Source organism: Phaseolus vulgaris, chromosome 4, assembly GCF_000499845.2.
Source record: "Phaseolus vulgaris cultivar G19833 chromosome 4, P. vulgaris v2.0, whole genome shotgun sequence".
NCBI classification, from domain to species: Eukaryota; Viridiplantae; Streptophyta; class Magnoliopsida; order Fabales; family Fabaceae; genus Phaseolus; species Phaseolus vulgaris.
In genome coordinates this window covers 42,723,586-42,743,720 of record NC_023756.2, presented here as the reverse complement: position 1 = coordinate 42,743,720, position 20,135 = coordinate 42,723,586, and the positions used below count along the sequence as shown (strand labels likewise).

Below are 20,135 nucleotides of genomic sequence, written 5' to 3'. Positions count from 1 at the left end.
CTGGAAAACTGGTTTTTGTGAGAGGTTGTACTTGAACGCATGATTGAGAGTCTTCCTTATCTTAAACTTTGGTTTCTTAGTTAGTTCACATTGTTCTAATTAATTTCTTGGGCGCATGATTCAAGGGAGAGGAGGTAAGCATTGCCATGGAGTATACGCATGGAACAAAGTGGGTATTGATTAAACTAGTAGACGCATGCTTTACTGGTGAGTTTTAGTTGAATCAGATCGGCGCATGTTCAATCTGGTTTAGCTCTGTTGGAGGATTGAGAAAAGATTAATCTTTAGAGAACCTGTGAAGAATTCAATGGTGGAAGAACTTGGGATCAACCGTTTTTTATTTGCTATTTTAATCTCTTTTATATTTTTTGCACAACTATCTCAAAACCCCTTTTCATCTTTATTGTTATTGCTAACTTTTATTGCTTGCAGATAGATTTTAAACCCTGATCAACTGATTTTACTATTGGATTCGTTGGGAGACGACTTGGGGACATTTGTCCACAATTATACTATCATCTCTCTAGTGTTAGACAAGTCTACGTTAGAATCATATTAATTTGACAGCAAAACGACAGCTATCAAATTTGGCGCCGTTGTCAGGGAATCCAATTTGATTTTGGTTATCAGGTTTTTCTTTCTTATCTGCATAATTTATTTTTCCTAATTTTTTTTCTGCATATTTAACCTTTGTTTTCTTCCTTTTAGTTTTTATTTATTTATTATAGCAATAAAAAAAACGAAAAATAAAATAAAAAAATATAAAAAATAAAATAATAAAAAATCTAATATTTAGGATATCTCTTACCTTTATTTTATTTTGATTTGTTTTTATTTTCTTTCTATATATCTTTTATCTTTATTTTGTTTTGATTTGTTCTATTTTCTTTCTTTATATCTCTTATCTTTATTTTTTGTTCTGATTTGTTTTTATTTTATTCCTTTATATCTTTTTATCTTTATCTTATTTTGCCTTTATTTTATATCTTTTATGTTTTTAGTTATTTCTTTTATTTTGTTTTGTCATCTTTATTTATTTCTATTTTTGTTTTTGTTTACTATTTTTATTTTCTATATTTTATTTATTTCTTTATTTATTTTAACATAATTTTTTTCTCTACATTTTTTTTAAGCATTAAGTGTAGCATTTGCATTAGTTTTTTTTTATTTTTTATATAGGATCTTGCATTTAGGGTAAACACTTTAGTTGCTACTCTTTGATTTTTTAATATTGAAAGCAATTCAGGGAAGACTCTGGTTAGGAAAGACTTGGTTTCTAAGTTTGTCCACTTGTGACTCACCTCTCTTTCCTGAGAGTTTACTTGGTTTGCTTTTCAATTTGAGAAAAGAGTTTGCTCTAAGGCGTCTAATAGGTGTTGGTGTCCATAATATACATCCTCTGTTTTCAATTCTAAAATGGAACGGAAATTAGCTGAAGAAATTTACAATTATGATATTCATTATGAGCCATATTTGCAGCAACCTTCACAATTTTATGACCAGCCTCTACATTGTGAACCATATTTTCAACAACCTCAACATTTTAATCCATATTATCAGCCGTCATATGAGCAACCTTAACAACAACCATATTATCAACAATACTATTTTGATGAAAGGCAAACACCTTTTCAACCATTTTTGCAAACTGATAATATTCCTCATAATCTGGAAGAGCCATCTTTAGAGGAGCTGGTGAGACAATTAGTGATAAATACAATGAAATCTCAACAAAGCATAGATGCTAGTCTATTAAAATTAGAAGAGAAAGCTAGTCAATTGGCTAGACAAGTTGAAGATATTGCTAAGAATTTTGATGATACATGTGCAACATGTGTTGAGATGAACAAATGCATATCGTCTGATGATATGATTTGCACTGCAGACGCTAATATTACTACACCAACATTGTTTTTTATGTTGACCCAGTTGATTTGCAGGTTGTTAGGATCTCTGAACCATTACCAACTAATTTCCAACCTCCACTGATTGAGGAAAAATCATTGCTTAATCAAGAGGCATTAGATTCTATGACACCTGCTGATAAAAATCATTTTGTGCATCATATAAACACTGAGGATGAAAATGTGCTTGAGCTTCTAGGAGATTTTAACTTCTCCAATCCAGTTGAATGTACAAAGGATGAGATAGATGAGTTCTTAGAATGCACTAACCCTTGTGATGCATGTCTTGATACAGAAGTTGTTGATGTTGTTATACTTGTTGAATCTACTGAAAAAGATAGCGCACTAGCAGATGGCTCTAACAGGGTTTTGGAGGTAATACAATAAGAGGAAGAGCAAACATTACCCATCTTTCAAGTAAACACGGCTAGTGGAGAAGAAGATGACATTATTCTTCCATCCTTAAAGCTTCAAAGAGTACAACCTCCACTATTTAAGGTGAAGCCCATATCACTCATTCCATCATCTCCACTGGCTACACCTTCTATCATAATTGGAACGTTTGAAAGCAGCCTTTACCAGCCACCACCACCTCCTAACTTACATTTCATTCCATCTCCCATCCCAACTAGACCGTCTACCCTAGCTAGATTGTCTAGCCTTAGACCACCACCCTTAGACGATCCCCAAACAGTTAACCATATTAGATCGTCTATATTGAATAAATTTACATCTTCCATATATACTCTGGAAAATACCATCATCCATCCATGAAAGAAACTGTACCATTTCACACGTCCTCCAGACCTACCCCAGTTCCATCCACTATTTCAAGGCTTCTTCATCATAATATTTTTGTTACATAGTTTAACAAGGTACTGCATGCTTTGGTTAGACACTCCAGCTGATAGTGTTTCTACACCATTATGGATGAAGAGTTTTGGCTTATACTATAGAGGGGATGGTTGAAACAACTACAATAGTTTGATTGCTCAAGCGAGGATCATGACAATGGTACATGCACTCTAGAACATATGAGACCATACAACTATGCTCCAAGAATCAAGTGATGACATGATGCTTCAAACACTGGTGAAATAAGATGTTGTGTTGTTGAAACTTTTTGGAAGAGACATAACAATTACAACACTCAAGCGTTGTGAGAACCCTTAAACATTGTGAGAACATTCAAGTATTAAATGGGTATTTGAGCAAACAAGAGACATAATTAATTCTACTATTTTGGACTTGTCTCGTCAAACAATATGAGACTACTCAAGAAATAAAGTTTTCTTCAATTGTAAGAATCAAGAATGTTTAACTAAAAGAATCCCGTTCATGTGACACATAGTTATATAACAACAACGTAATATGTTATTATTGTATAAATTGATATATTTAATTAATGTGTGAATAATAGGTGAATCATTGGTATATATATATATATATATAATTTTATTTAAATTTTAATTCATAAATTCTTAACCAAATTATTATCTTTAAACTTAAATTTTAAATGAAATAAAATTCTAAATTATTGATGAATTTTAATTAATTTTATTCTAACTTACAAATAAATAAAAGTAATGGGTTTATTTAGACAGGAAAGATATATTAATAAGTAACAAATTAATTGCTATTTTTAATTTATCTACAAAATATTAACATAATTATTAAATGAAAGTAGTGCTAATATAGGAAATAGTATCGTGTCTCTCATTCATTACTTTACTTTTTCAATTCATCTTTTATTTAAAAAAAATTACAAAAATTCTCACTATTAAGGAAAAAAGCGCAATTTGATCCAATATTTATAACTTCAAAATTGGATTCTATGAAACATATCTATTAATTAATTAACTCATCAATAAAAACACAACAGTTATGAATCCAATAAAAATATATAATATATGCATTCATCACACAAACATACACATAAAAACGCGTAAAAATAAATAAATAAAATGCATAAATAAATAATAAATGTGGTGATAGTTTCATAAAAATCATTAATGAGTAAATCTAGAAAAAGCTTTATAAAAGTAGATTGAACCAAAACTAAACACATTATCATAAACCATGAAGTCTACAATATCCCTCAGTCTCTCTTTCTTCCTTCTCTTCACTTCCAACTTTCTTCCATTAGCATTCTCTAGGGTTCCTGAACAAGTCCGTGACTCAAATGGTTTACCCATCTCTCCTTCCACTACAAAAAAAAGTGTATATTGTGGCGGTTTTTTTCGTATAAAGTGGCGTTTATAACCGCCACAATATACGCTTGTGGCAGTTTCCCAAACCGCCATAGAACTGGCCGCCACAAAGTTTAATGTGGCGGTTTTATGTTACCCGCCGCAACACCCGCCACTTTAAACATAGTGTAAGTAGTGGCGGTTTTTATCTGTAAGTAGTGTCAGTTATAACTGTCGCAATTTACAATCATTGAAGAAGATTCTGACACCATAATATTCGTAAGTAGTGGCGTTTTTAACTGACGTAATTTTATTACTGAATAAGGAAAATTTAACCACTTTTTTATAATCTTTTTTATAATTTTTTTTATAATCTGTTTTATACAATTATAAAATTTAACCACCACTTTTCTATAATCTTTTTTATAATCTGTTTTATACAATTATAAAATTTAACCACCACTTTTTCAAAATAAAATAAAATAATGTATAAAGTTATAATCATCCATTCATTTCATTAAAAATTAAAGCACACATAATAATGTTCAAATGTTTATATGTAATTGAAAGTTAAAACACACATAATAATGTTCAAAAGTTTAAAACACATAAAAAGTTCATACATCCCTAATTAAGTTTAAAATTCCAACACATAGTTGTTCAAAAGTTCATACATTCCTAGTCAAGTTTAAAATTAAAACACACATCTCTAATCAGTTTTGCTTCCGGCACTTGATCCTATTACTTGATTAGGTGATGGAGCACCACTTCCATAATCTGATGCCTGAAATAAATAATTTTAAGTTAATGAATTTGTATGTTTATAATTATAAAATAAAAGACACCAATAAATATTTAAATATATTAATACCTCATTGGTGGATGCATGAACCAAATTAGCTGCTATTGCAGCAAAATGTTCTGGAACGTCTTTTCTTGAAGCAATATAAGCAAGCAAAGTGTTCATTTGATTTTTCACAGTTGCAAGCTCATTTTCCATTTGAGTTATCTTGTCCTCCACATTTGATGAAGTTGAACTAGAGGAAGCATGGTTCATACCACTTAGCCTTGTTGTGGATCCTTTGAAAGCACTCAGAAGTTGGTTGTGCAGGTGCAGATTCAGAAGTTGCTGGAGGTACAGATTCAGATGATTCAAGATTTTCAGATTCAGTCTGTGGTTGTGGAACTTGTGAAGCTTGTGATTGTGGAACTTGTGAAGTTTGTGATTGTGTAGGTTGTGAGGTTTGTTGATGAATAGATTGAGAAGCTTGTGGTAGTGGAGATCCAAATGGACTTGCAGAAGTAGTTCTTGTCTGGTCCTGTGTAGTAAAAGGCGTAGCATTAATGTTTACATAGTTGGCCACAGATTTGTCTGAACCAGCAACTGACTTAAGCAAGTTCTTGATCCTTTTAGGTTTAGGCATATCTGCACATAAAATTGAAGTAATCAACAACATAATTTAAATTTGAAGATATATTAAAAGTGGAGATATATTAAAAGCTTCATACATGCACATAGTAGATGAATGAACATATTAATAGTGCAGCTGAACCAAGGTTATTATTACTCTGACATTGAGTCATTTTCATGAAGTTCATCATCATTGTTGTCCTCATTTAGTAATTCATCATCTTCATCCTCCCTAAATAATGCCAATTGGTCAGAGTTGCTGAAAAATTCATGTAAGTCTTGTTGTGGACACGGTTCTACTTCACAAACTTCACCATCTCCTTCTCCCATATCATACAAGTCTCGTGGTTTCAAATGGACAACAATTGACCATTCCTTATTCACCTCATCATCTATATAATATACCATTCCAGCTTGTGAAGCTTCAATGTATGGATCATGCTCCTCACGATCTCCCGTGTGAATTAACCTTGAAAAATTAATACAAGTGAAACCCCAAGGATCCTTCCTCAACCCACAGTCCCTTGTGGTGTCAGCCCATTTACATTTGAACAAGATAACCTTAAAATGACCATAGTAATTAAGCTCAATTATATCTTCTAATTTTCCATAATATGCCAAATCTGCTTGTCTAATATTTTGATCCACACCACTTACAACACATGATGTTGAAGAAGTTAAGAACACTCCACAGTTTTGGGTTTTTAGGTCATGTTCTCGACTTTCAGTTCTAAATTTGAAACCATTTACATTAAAGGCAGAAATTCTTCTAGCATGTGTTGTTGGACCTTGAGCTAGATACTTAAGATCATTTGCAACTGTACTTGAAATGTCTGTGTTATTAATCTACAAAAATAATGCTTGTTGTCAGTATATCTTTGAAATTGACATTTTAAACTTGTAAAAACATATTGTACCTACCCTTTGAGGAAACCAATTCATGAAATCCTTATTGATAATCTTTTCTAGCTCTGTATTTGGAATTCTTCTCCCTCTAGACCTTCTTCGTAAATGTTGTCTAAATTCCCTAAGAAAAAATTTGAAACCAATATATTACTAATAATTCCATAAAGGACAACTTTTCAACATAATTAGATTTATATTGAGTGTTAATACTCACTCAATGTAAGGTTGAACTTGAGGGCAATTAAATAACACATATCGATGTGCTTGTGTTCTCTCAATAGTTGACATCTCAAAAGTTGAAGCAGCACTTACAACTCTACCAATTGGTGGAAATAGGGTATTCAATTCTGAAATATTTGTGTTGAAAGAGTCATCTACACGTGAAGGTCTATTAGTTCTTGTTTTCATCCCTTCCATATATTGAGAACAAAAGGTCAAAACCTCTTCAGCTAGGTATCCTTCAGCAATAGAACCTTCAGGTTGTGCCTTGTTTCGAACATACGATTTTAAGTGTCCCAAATACCTATAAAATTCTTTCGCAATTAGAATAATCAAACTTTGAACTTAAAAAAAGTACAAAGGTTCGTAGGAAATTTACCTTTCTATGGGATACATCCAACGGTAATGTACCGGTCCTCCAAGTTTTGCCTCACCAGCTAGATGACATGTTAAATGAACCATGATTGTAAAGAAGGTAGGAGGAAATAACATTTCCAAGTGGCAAAGAGTTTGAATCATGCGAGACTCAAGTTTATTAAGATCAAATTGACTTAAACTTTTCCCACATAATTGTCGAAAAAATGAACACATTTCTACTATCACGGCAGTCACATTGTTTGGTAGAACATTACGTATGGCAATAGGTAGTAATTGTTCCATAAGAATATGACAATCATGACTCTTGAGTCCAAAAATCTTTCCACCTTTCAAATCTACACACCTTGCAATATTACTTGAGTATCCATCTGGCATTTTAGCCTTTTTCAACGTCCGCAAAAACGTTTTTTTCTTTGTTTTTGACAATGAAAATACACTTGGTCGAAATCTTCCTTTATCATTTGGCCAAAGCTCTTTCCTTATACCCATTTCTTTAAGAACCTTTCGGGCTTTGAGATTATCTTTGGACTTCTTAGGATCATTAAGTAATGTGTACAAAACATTGTCACAAACATTTTTCTCAATATGCATCACATCTAGACAATGGCGTAACAAGTTGGTCTGCCAATAAGGAAGTTCAAAAAATATACTTCTCTTTCTCCATTGCTCTGCTCCAACTTGAACAACATTCTTTCCACTAGCCCTCTTACTTGTATCTATAGGGTCTAATGGTTTTCTAAATGTAACATTCATACCCTCAATTTGATTCCATATGTCTGACCCTAACAAAGGTTTTGGTGCATCCCTTAGTTCATTTGTTCCATCAAAAAGATGATTATTGAATCTGAATCTGTGCTCTTTATTTAAAAATCTACGATGTCCCATAAAGCAGAATTTGCCCCTGTACAACCAAGAAGAGTCGGTTTCAAAGTTACAGGTAGGGCAAGCAAGACCAGTGTGCGTGTTCCATCCAGACAAATTACCTAGCCCAGGGAAGTCACTAATTGTCCACAACAAAGCTGCTCGCAAAGTAAACATTTCTTTTTTTGAATAGTCAAATGTTTGCACTCCATCAAACCATAAATCCTTCAATTCGCTTATGAGTGGTTCTAAGTAAACATCAATGTCATTTCCTACCATTTGTTTTCCAGGAATTATCATGGAGAGGATAAAAGATGTTTGCTTCATACACTGCCAAGGGGGGCGATTGTATGGGATGAGAACCACTGGCCATATACTATGGTTTGTACTCATGTTTCCATAAGGATTGAAGCCATCAGCAGCTAAGCCTAATCGTACATTTCGAGGATCATTTGCAAATTCTAGATGCAATAAATCAAATGATTTCCAAGCCTCGGAATCTCTAGGATGCCTCATCAACCCATCTTGATTATCCTTTGATGCATGCCATGTCATAGACTCAATCGTCTTAGAACTCATAAACAATCTTTGCAAACGCGGTTTTAATGGAAAGTAACGCAAGATTTTTGCGTATTGCTTCTTATCTTTATTTTTCCACTTAGATGTTTTGCATCGTTTACATTCTTCTAAGCCTTCATTGTCTTCACCCCAATATAGCATACAGTCTTTTGGGCAAGCTGGTATTTTGACATAGTTAAGTCCAAGTTTGCTAATCACAGTTTTCGCCTCATAGAACGAGTTAGGAAACTTAGCATGTTCAAATGCGTCCTTTAGCAACTCTAGAATCATGGTCATTGCTTTGTCACTCATTCTACTCATGCATTTGATATGGTACAACTTCAACATGAATGATAATTTTGAATACTTTGTACAACCTTCATATAAGGGTTCATTATTGTCCCTCATCAATTCATCAAAGTTTGTCTTTCCTTCATCACCCACCATATTAGTTTGCAGATCATCAGCTTCAGTATCCTCATCATGCCCCGCAAACCCGAATGCATCATTCAACATGTCTTCCATCGGATTTTGAGATTCCAATAAATCTTCAATGACATGCGCACTTGTGGCGACCATTGACTCAATTACACTTGATCCTTCACCATGCAAATACCAAGTTTTGTAGTTCTGAGGGAAAGCTGTACATGTTAAGTGTTCTTGAACTACATCCCTTGTTTGCCACTTTTTGAAACCACATTTTGCACATGGACACTTAATTACAGGACCATTAGCATGTTGAAATGCAATATCCAAAAACACATTCAACCCATTTGCATACTCAATGGTGTTTCGTGGTTTACAAATCCACGATTTATCAATTGGCATGACTACACCAAAACAGCAAAATAGAACATTACTTATCTAGTAATGTGTACATATATTATATATTAAACTGAAGTAAAAAAAGTTAACTAAAACAAACTTACTTGGAGTGATGTTTGTGAAGTTGTGAAACTGCTAGATGATTGTGAAGCTGGAAATTGTAATATAGTAGGTTTTATCCATTAATTGAGTCATAATATAATCAATCTTCACAATCTAAACTACATTTTATTCTGGCAAATCCATAATTTAAAATGGATGAAAATAATATTATATAATTTAGAAGGAATGTAATTTTTTTAAGATCGAAAACATTTTTTGACACATCTAAAGCTCAATAACTATGATAATTATATTTGGCCTTTCTTAGGAACTATTAGATTGGGTATCTCTTTTCCCCAGAAAGGATATAAAAATAAGCTAAAGTAACTTTTGCACAGGCCTGAAAGTATTTGATTAGATTAAATTGACATTTATATTTTGTTTAATAATCAACCAGATTATAATTCAATTAAGTTAGGTCAAGTTATCAAATTCATTAATTTTAATTATAAAAAATTTATCCATTCAAAATAAAATTTAACGTTCTTTAGTATTGGCAACATGTTAAGAATATGATATACAAATAATTAATATTAATATGATAAAACATAAAAACAATTGTAAAAGTATTAGATGTTATGAATTAGGTTAACTAAAAAATTTAATACAACTCACTCAATCTAAAATAAAATAATAAACTATATAAACAACATATAATAAACTATATGAATTGTATTAAGCAATATTCAAAATACATTAATTTATAAAATCTGATATAATTGGTGAGTAATTTGTCTTTGAACGTACCCTTTTGGGTGCTGCCTTAAGAGCAATTCTTGTCCTATGATTCCTAATTATCAAAGAAGTCCTGATTCACAAAATGATTCAGATTAGTACATAAAATACAATAATCACCTTACACACTATATTGATAGCAACATGAACTTAAAAGAGCAGGGTAAGAATATTCCAAACAAGTGACATCCAACTTAAATAAACTTAAGAATTTTTTATGGCAAAATAGAATTTTACGAAAGTCATACAAGATTGCTTTTGCATAAGCTAGTTTTAACATTTGAAAAAACTTATTTTATTTTTTCCTCTTATTTTTCTTTTGTAGACTTATATAGATAAGTTTGGTCAATCAAATACACAAAATATAGCAAATCAGAATAGTCACTCAATCAGGAGAGCATAGTCACCATCACCAAAGCATCAAGAGGGACAAGTTATGGGCATCATAGTGAAAACTGAATTCTAAAAAGAGTTGTGAAAACTCAATTCTTAAAAATAATCTCAGCACATTAAAACAATGATTTTAAATTTTTGGGAAATGAGAATTAAATAGAAAACTAAAAAAATTAAAATATAAACTCACTTTTATATAATCTTTTAGTCATGATTAAGGACTTAATAAAATCCCTTGACTTGACTTCTTTAACAATTTCCATAGATCCAATGCTTAATACAGAAAAGCAGTTTCTGCAGCAAACCAAATCCTTCTCTGTGTGATTCATCAACAGCTTTCAGAATAATAATGCACTATAATTGTGGCATTCACTTTTAAATCAATTTTCAAAACAGTTATTAATTAGGAATCATTTAGATTCTGGTATTTAATATTTGTTTTTGTTGAACATTAGTATTTTTAAGTATATTAAAAATTATTGTTGACTGAAAAAACTGAAGACGTTGTAATGTGGTAATTCTGGAATGGTTATGACTATTTAAAAGGAAGGGAAGGGCACAGCTCACACACAAAAGTTGCTTACACCCCACACATTATGAAAGCATATTAAGAAGAGAATACTATAAATAAATGGTACAATCACATTCAAACTATTAACTTTTGCTTTTTCTCATATATATTCCATGCATATATATATAAAAAACTATAATCTACAACTTCACATTTGCAAGAGACAAATTCAGTAAAGAGGTACCATCAAGCTAGTAGCCATTTTTATTGTTTGCTTATTAATTATACCAACAATGTGAGAGAAAAAAGTCTTAGTTTAGTTGGAAAGAAAACAAAAGGTGGATTAAAAATGGGGTCCACAACATACATGCACCTATATTAAGAATATGGAGTTATAGCTAGCATGTTCAATTAAGCTGACAGTAATATTATTCATATATCACTCATATTTTATATTTTTTTAAGGAAGAAGGACAGAGAAACAAAACACATTCTTCCTTTCTATTTTCTCTGTCATAAACCTGAGGTTTAAAATAAATTTTCAAATAAAGAAAGCGTATAATTATTGTGCGTGTGATAATTAGCATAAAAGTGAGAAGTCCCTAGCACAGGTCAAACAGTTAACATAATCACGAGCTAGCTAGTCAGAGACAGACAGAGAGGTAGATTGATTTTTACAACTGTCAAGGGAGGGAGAGTAAATCTGATATTCAAACGTACCCTTTTTTGCTATAACTCCAAATTATCCAAACTTCTCTTTTCTCTTTTCTCTTTTCACGACCTTCTTCTTTTCTTCACCCTTCAACCATTGCTGAAAACACTGCTAACACCACCTCCAGAAAGTGTTGGGATTTTCTACTCAGAATGGCGGTTTTCCAAAAATGTCCTGATTCACAAAATATTCAGATTAGTGCATAAAATACACTATATTGATCTTTGATTATGGTAATCCCAGCTCAGAGTTTGGGAATCCCTTATATAAGTGCATATCTTGATTCCCATGGCACCAACTTCTCACATGGTGCATATCTTATACTTATACTTTGCATAAGTATAAGGAATGCACAGCAGGTTAATTACCTTCAAATCGGTTCCGTGTAGAGGCAGAGAGTGCTAGGGTTCGTGTTGAGGCGAAGAGCGCTAGGTTCGTGTGGAGGCAGAAGAGCGTTAGGTTCGTGTGGACGCAGAGATCGCGGGTTCGTGTGGAGGCAGAAGAGCGCTAGGTTCGTGTGGAGGCAGAGATCGCGGGTTCGTGAGAGCGTTAGGGTTAGGGTTCATGTGAGGCAGAGAGAGGGACGAGAGTGATGAGTGTTAGGAGTTAGGGTTTTTCCAAACTGAAATTCAAAAAAAATTATTTTCTTAAGTTTTCAAAAAGAAAATCAATTTTCAAGTTAAAATCTGAAGGATTTTTAAATCAAGTTAAAAATGTAAATATAGGAATAAAGGAATAAAAAGTTTTCTCTGAAAGAAAATTATGACAGTTGAAAATGACATAATTTGAAAGTTAATTGTGGTGGTTAATGAAATGACGTATTATGCTGAAATTTGTGGCGGTTATTAATAACCGCCATATTAAAACCGCCATTTTTTACACATTTTTTTGTAGTGTTCTAATCAATACACTCTTTTGCATCTTAATCGTAATGGTCCACAAGGTGGTGGAGTAGAGGTAGGTTCTGGTCCGATCGAAAGATGCAAAGTTGTTGCTACAAAAATTAATTATCGTGGGAAAGGTCTGATATTCAACACAAAAGGAAGAAGCTCAGGTGTCATACTGACAGAGACACCATTAGAGATTAGATTTAATTTTATTCCTTATTGTTCTGAATCCTCCAAGTGGGTGGTATTTGGTGATGATTTTCCTACAAAATGGGTTGGTATTGGTGAGGGTGGAGACCATCTAGGGATGGAGTACTTAAGTGGATCGTTTATGATTAAGAAATATGGTGAGGGTTATAAGTTTGCATTCTGCAGCAACAACACTAACCACAACACTTGTTTTAGTATTGGGAGAATTGATGATCATGAAGGAAGGGATCTTGTTTTGATGGATAATTCTCACACTAATGTTCCCTTTAATTTTGCACTTATTAATATTGGTTGAAGAACCTTCACAAGGTTTAATAAAATGTTCCTATTAGATATATGAGTGTTGTGGTAGAACTATTTTGAAGTTATTTTTTTATATATATAAATTCGTTTATTAAGAAGTGTATTTTAAGTTTGATTCAATTTTCTAAAGTTTGTTTCATTACGATAAACTTTGAATGAGTCTGATATATTATGAAATATATTTTAAGTTTAACTCAGTTTTATACAAACCACTAGTGGATTCTTTAAAATTAAAAAAATATTTTCTAATAGTGTATTGATTATGTAAACTCAAGCTTCTTACTACTTAAGAAATTTTGGATGTATAAAAATCTCTCTTAATTTTAAAAATTCATCATAAAAAACTAAAGAAAATTTTAACCACGGGTTTGTGTTGTTTCATTTCTTTCAAAAGTGATGATATCTCTATTGTTTTTATTATTTATGAGTATCCTTTAATTATTAAATAGTTAATTAAATGATGAAATACTACTTTGGTATGATATTGTGTATTCTTTAATTATTTTTTTATGGAATATGTTTCTTATTATTTAGATAACTTTTTTATATATGGATACTTATTTTTTTGGTATTAAAAGTTTTGAAGGAATAATATTTAAATTAAGTTCAAGTTATTGACATGTAGAAGATGTTGTTTTCATATACCATTGATAATATAATAAAAAATTTAATATATATATATATATGTGTAATTTAAGAAATTTGTAGATAAAACTTAATAACCTATGATATACCAATAAAAAAGAATTTGTAAGTAAAATACTTGAGGATTTCTAATATGTAGGTAACTACATGTGATTTTATGCGCATATATAATTGGTTACATATAAATTCATAATATAATTACCTATATATAAATTCATATATTATTAGATGTGGATGGATCTATATAGGTAATTACATATAACGATCCTAAAATAAAAGGGACGTTGTATAGGTTCTGTTTGAAAATTACACATCAACTACAGATACTAACATTTTATAGTATATAAGTGAGTGCAAATTTCACTTTATAAACCGATTATATAAGGTTGAGTTAGACAAAAAGTGTATTTCTTAATAGTTTCATTGAAGTTGTATAGAATATCCTAAAGTGGTCCTATGTGGGTCTAATACTTTTTGAAGGAAGACTGTGGTTCATGGAAGCATATTCCAATAAAAAATTTAAATGTGTTTCTAAAGACTGAAGGAAATTCCCTAAATATTTTGAGAGTTGAAGTCTAGTTTGCCACGAATACTAAAACGCTAATGAAAACAAAAGAAAAATAACTCCACCTAAGTCTAGAGTAATGCCTCTTGGATGTTAACATATTTAGTTTTTCTGTTTTAAGTTATTGGGCTTTGTTTTTTTGACCCAACTTTCCTTTTCTGTTTCAGCTAGGTCTTAGTCTTTATCTTATATATACACCATGTATTTTATTCTTATATACACAAGTAAATAAGAATTTCTTTTGTATTTTCTTTTCTCTATTTTTCTCTCCTTTATGCTTAAGTCATTGTTTCTTTTTCATTTGCAATTAGGATTCATCAGAACCTACCTTTCCTCATTGTGGTTACGTGCGATTACGTGTGCTCCATTTGATGTACCACATCAGATAAGGAATATTCATCTTCATTGACTGTAATATGGTATCAGAGCTCTTCGAATGAAGAGTTCTGCTGCACTTTTCTCTGATCTTTATTTCCCCATTTGTTGTTCTTGGTTATCTTTTCTATTCTCTTTCAAAATCTTGATTCTGTTTCAAAATCTCTTAGAAAATGTCTAATGAAAACCCTAGTCTTAGTAGTCTTAATAGTAGTCACACTATTGCATGCAATTTTTGTGGTAAATACGGTCATATTGAGCCTATTTGTTTTCGCAAGGGGGTTTTCCTTTTGGTAATGTTAAAACCTCAAAGTTTTCTTCTACTAGAAAAGTTTGCACTTTTTGTAATAGTCTTGGTCACACCGTCGACACCTGTTATAAAAAGCATGGGTTCCCTCCTGGCTACAAATTCACCAATTGGACATCCCAAGCCAATAATATGATTACTACTGACACTTTTTCTGAGCTTTTTCCTAAAGAACAGAATGTAAAGGGGATTCAACTTACATCACATCAGTGTCAATTCCTGACCAACATTTTGCGTCAAAAAAACCTTGAGAATCCTTCCCCTCACACTCAAATTAATCAAGTCGGCACTTTCTCTGCGGATGAAGTCCCCAATACTGAGCAATCTACAATAGGTAAGTTTCTCTCTTCACTTTCTACTATAAAAGAATCTTGGATTATTGATTATGGTGCCACAGATCATGTTTGCAACAATTTGAACGGTTTTACTACTTATACTAAAATTAAACCTGTCTTAATTAGCCTTCCAAATGGTCAAACTATTTATGCCACATATTCTGGTTTAGTACGTTTTTCTGATAAGTTTTATTTGTCTGATGTGTTATATGTGCCTCATTTTCAATTAAACTTAATATCTGTTTCTAAACTCACACACCAACTTAAATGCACTTTAACTTTAACTTTCACTTCAACCCACTGCATTATACATGACAATCTCACCCAAGAGAGGATTGGTACAGTTAAAGCCACTACTGGCTTGTACCTTGTCACTACCTTGCCTACTTCTAGCTGTTCTAAACCGCATTATTTTGCTCCTTTTATTAATTGTAATATCACGGACAAAACATTGTGGCATTATAGACTAGGACACCCTTCACTTGAAAGATTACATGTCTTAAGGAAACAATACTATTTTATTACGGTTGATACTCATCATGTATGTGACACTTGTAGTCATGCAAAACAGAGAAAACTTCCTTTCACTTTAAGCAATATTGTTACCTCTGCTATTTTTGATCTTGTACACTTTGATATTTGGGGACCATGTTCCATAATTTCTATGCAAGGTTTTAATTATTTCTTGACTATTGTTGATGATTACTCACGTTATACTTGGGTTATTCTGTTGCATAACAAATCTGAAGTGCGTCAGCACATCATTAACTTCACTATTTTCGTTCAAAATCATTTCAAAACTAATATCAAAACGATTCGTACTGACAATGGTGTTGAGTTTGCTATGTCAAATTTTTAACCACGGGTTTGATGCTGTTTCATTTCTTTCGAAAGTGATGATATCTCTATTGTTTTTATTATTATTGTGTATCCCTTAATTATTAAATGGTTAATTAAAGGATGAAATACTACTTTAATATGATATTGTGTATTCTATAATTATTTTTTTATGGAACTTTATGTTTCTTATTATTTTGTAATTACGTTAAGATAATTTTTTCATATATGGATATGTATTTTGTTTTGGTATTAAAAGTTTTGAAGGAATATTTCAATTAGGTTCCAATATATATTAACATCTTATTGACATGTAGAAGAAGTTGTTTTCATATACCATTGATAATAATAAAAACATATGCCTTAATCTTATTAGTTTCACAACAATGAAAAATTAATACATAGTTAATATAAGAAATTTGTAGATAAAACTTGCAATGAATTACCAATGAAAAAGAATTTGTAAGTAAAATACTTGAGGATTTCTAAATGTATAGGTTCGAAATGTATAGGTAAGTTCATGTGATTTTATTTGCAAATATAATTGCTTATACAGATAAATTGATAATATAATTACTTACATATAAATTCATATATAATTACATGTAGATGGATCTATAGGTAATTACATACATATGGATAGGTTATAAGCGCATTTTATTGGCTGACACAAGTGAGGATCCTAGAATAAAAGGGACATTGTATATGTTCATTGATAGTAGGAGGGGTGTGCTTAGGAAGACTTTTTGTATACGGGTTAAGGTATTCCTTAAATATCTCATATTTATTCATTTGTTTTTTTGTTGATAAAAAATGTTTAATTAATTTTTGTTGTGAGTTCTTTCAATGCCTTGATTTGATCATATGTCTAGTTAGAAAACCTTCTAAAGAAGTATGGGACTTTTGAATTTTCGAGTAATGTTTTAATAGATTAAAATACGTTTTTAATATGATAAAATACTTTTGTTTTGCTGGAAAAACTTCAAGAAACATGATCATGTTCTAAAACTTTATGTCTCTCCTTTAAAAATCAAATTGTTTGACATCAATTGCATTATTTTTAAATTAATTTACCTGTTAAGAGGGACTGAGACTCGAATAAAACATTGTGTTTTATTCCTCTTATTGTGCCACAACAAGAACATTTTGAGTAATCACCTAAGTATGTAGTTATTTTATTGTATTTTATTTTTTCTCTAGGTGATTGTATTTTTGTATTGATTTGTTTTTCTAATAAAGTTGTAAAATTAGACAAGATTTTCATGTTGTTCTTACAATATTTTTCATCTCAACTTTTAGGATTGACATTTAGACTTATTTATGAAATTCGCAAGGAAGGAAGGTACAACAGGTAGGATCTTCTGATACATCCTTGGAATTTAAATTAATGTGGAACAATCATTTCCTGAGATATAAAACTAGTTTTGGTTGGAGATTTTGTATAAGAGTTAAAACACCTCTAAATTATTTATTTTATTTGATTAATTCATTATTAATAAAACAAAATGCCAATTAATAAGATGTCATAAGAGGCTCAAGTATTGTATAACAATAATTCTTGGATTTTTTTTCTTATTTTTTTTTATTGCTAGTAAAACTTAAAAGTAATAGTAAATAAAATTAACTAAAGTAATTGAAAAATACTATATGTATCCTTGGTGTTCTTTTTCCTCTCAATCTTCTTTACTTGATATATTGTTAATTACCTTGGTTGATAGAATATTTATAATTTTTTTTAAAATATAAAATATAAATTTACAATTTTACCTTTGTAATAAAAAAATTATAAATAATAAAATATGAGTGATTTATGTATATAAATAATAGTTAATTAAATTTTTTAAATTATTGTGTTTGCATTAAATTGTGAAATTTAAAATTGAATATTCAATTAACACAATATATTTCAAAATTGAAAAACATTCCAGTTAGTAATTCACGTTTAAAGAAATAGTCACTACAAATATTTTTATCTTATTTTTCTATTCATCTTTTATTTAAAAAATGTTACAAAAAAATCTCACTATTAAGGAAAAAAGCGCAATTTGATCCAACATTTATAACTTCAAAATTGGATTTTGTGAAACATATCTATTAATTAATGCATTCATCAATAAAAACACAACAGTTTTGAATCCAATAAAAAATATATAATAAATGCACATTCATCACACAAACACATACACAAACTCGTAACAAATGAAAATAAAATGCATGAATAAATAAGAAATGTGGTGATAGTTTCATAAAAATCATTAACACATTATGATAAACCATGAAGATTACAATATTCCTCCCTCTCTCTTTCTTCCTTCTCTTCACTTCCAATTTTCTTCCATTAGCATTCTCTAGGGTTCCTAAACAAGTCCTGGACTCAAATGCTTTACCCATTTCTCCTTCTAATCAATACATTCTTTCGTAGCTTAATCGTAATGGTCCACAAAGTGGTGGAGTAGAGGTAAATTCTGGTGGGAACGCAAGATGCAAAGTTGTTGTTACAATAATTTATTATTGTGGGTATCCTTTAATTATTAAATAGTTAATTAAAGGATGAAATACTACTTTGGTATAATATTGTGTATTTTTTAATTATTTTTTTATGGAATATGTTTCTTATTATTTAGATAACTTTTTCACATATGGATATGTGTTTTTTTGGTATTAAAAGTTTTGAAGGAATATTTCAATTAAGTTCAAGTTATTGACATGTAGAAGATGTTGTATTCATATACCATTGATAATATAATAAAAAATTAATATATAAATATATATATATATATATATATGCGCGTTAATCTTATTAGTTTCACTACAATGAAAAATTAATACATAGTTAACTTAAGAAATTTGTAGATAAAACTTAATATCCTCTAATATACCAATGAAAAAGAATTTGTAAGTGTTGAAGATTGTTGTTGCCCCTTCAAGAGATGTGTTTGATGAAGCCATTTGTGTTAATTTCATTTGTATTTACTGTTGAACCAAGTGGTGTTCAAGCTTTGAAGAATCCAAACCCTTTGAAGGATGTTGAAGGCTTGGTTGTGCTTGCTGTTGCTGAGCTGTTTTAGTTAGGATCTGGGGTAGTTTGAGTATTGTAATACACTCCTTGATTGAATCCAAAGCATAGGCATTCTTAATCTTTTTGAAAGAAAAATGTTTTTCAAACTAAGTTAAAAACAACCGATTGCTTTGTCGAAACAACCGATTGTTTATACTTAGATGCTTTTAGAAAAGATTGAAAACTGTGTTTCAAATGGTTGAACTGTTAGAACCAAAACAACCGATTGATTCGAGGAAACAACCGATTGTTTGTTTTGGTACCATAACAGAAAAACTGTTTTATCTTTGACTGAGCTTTAAATGATTTAACTGCTTACGCTCCAGTCTTTAAATTCTTTGACCAATCCTTAAATGCAATTAAGAGTTTGTTAAGATTTTATAACAAACAACATCTTTGAATATATTCAGAAAAACATATTTGAGTAATAAGATTTTGAACACAAGTTTTTGAGTTTTTCAAAGAGTTGAGATTGCTTAGTGTTTGTGATTGATCAAAGTGTGTGGAATAGGATTTCTGCTTGTATTGATTTTAGATTATCTTCTGTAACAAGTGTAATCCTTGTACTCTGTTGAACAAGTTTCATTTGTGTGTTTGCTGAGATTTGTTGTGTGTTCTTGAGGGGATCAAGATCAGCAATCTTAGTGTTGGTGTGTTGGCCAAGAGAAGTGTGTGTCTTGAGGGGATCAAGGTCACTTTTTTGGTTGTGGTGTAAGTTATCTAGGTGTGATTGCTTAGTGGATTTCCTCAGAGGTTTCTGAGAAGACTGGATGTAGCTCTAGGTTTGGAGTGAACCAATATAAAAATCTGTGTGCATTCTCTCTATCCCTAACTCTTTAAATTCAGTTTTGATATTTGTTAACTGGTATAAACAACCGATTGTTTTTGTGAAACAACCGATTGTTTTAC

General features: G+C 30.9%; 3 protein-coding genes and 1 long non-coding RNA gene across 4 annotated transcripts; 1 reads left to right on the top strand and 3 right to left on the bottom strand.

Moving 5' to 3' along the window:
• Positions 1-4,632: 4,632 nt before the first annotated feature.
• LOC137837762 (uncharacterized) lies at positions 4,633-5,179 on the bottom strand. The gene is made up of 2 exons (XR_011085513.1): positions 4,965-5,179; positions 4,633-4,877 (listed from the first exon to the last, which is right to left on the bottom strand). It is a non-coding gene; the product is annotated as an uncharacterized lncRNA (long non-coding RNA).
• A 10-nt stretch (positions 5,180-5,189) lies between these two features.
• LOC137837761 (uncharacterized) lies at positions 5,190-7,620 on the bottom strand. Its single transcript, XM_068646871.1, has 4 exons — positions 7,009-7,620; positions 6,625-6,933; positions 5,603-6,531; positions 5,190-5,519 (listed from the first exon to the last, which is right to left on the bottom strand). The coding sequence occupies exons 1-3, from the start codon at positions 7,596-7,598 to the stop codon at positions 6,372-6,374; spliced, it is 1,059 nt and encodes a 352-aa protein (XP_068502972.1). The 5' UTR covers positions 7,599-7,620; the 3' UTR covers positions 5,190-5,519; positions 5,603-6,371.
• On the bottom strand, positions 7,598-9,254 carry LOC137838869 (uncharacterized). The gene is made up of 2 exons (XM_068648082.1): positions 7,686-9,254; positions 7,598-7,603 (listed from the first exon to the last, which is right to left on the bottom strand). Exons 1-2 carry the CDS (start codon positions 9,252-9,254, stop codon positions 7,598-7,600), a joined length of 1,575 nt encoding a protein of 524 aa, XP_068504183.1.
• Positions 9,255-11,934: 2,680 nt separating this feature from the next.
• Positions 11,935-13,096, top strand: LOC137838868 (subtilisin inhibitor CLSI-II-like). The gene is made up of 2 exons (XM_068648081.1): positions 11,935-12,063; positions 12,599-13,096. Exons 1-2 carry the CDS (start codon positions 11,935-11,937, stop codon positions 13,094-13,096), a joined length of 627 nt encoding a protein of 208 aa, XP_068504182.1.
• The last annotated feature ends 7,039 nt before the right edge of the window (positions 13,097-20,135 follow it).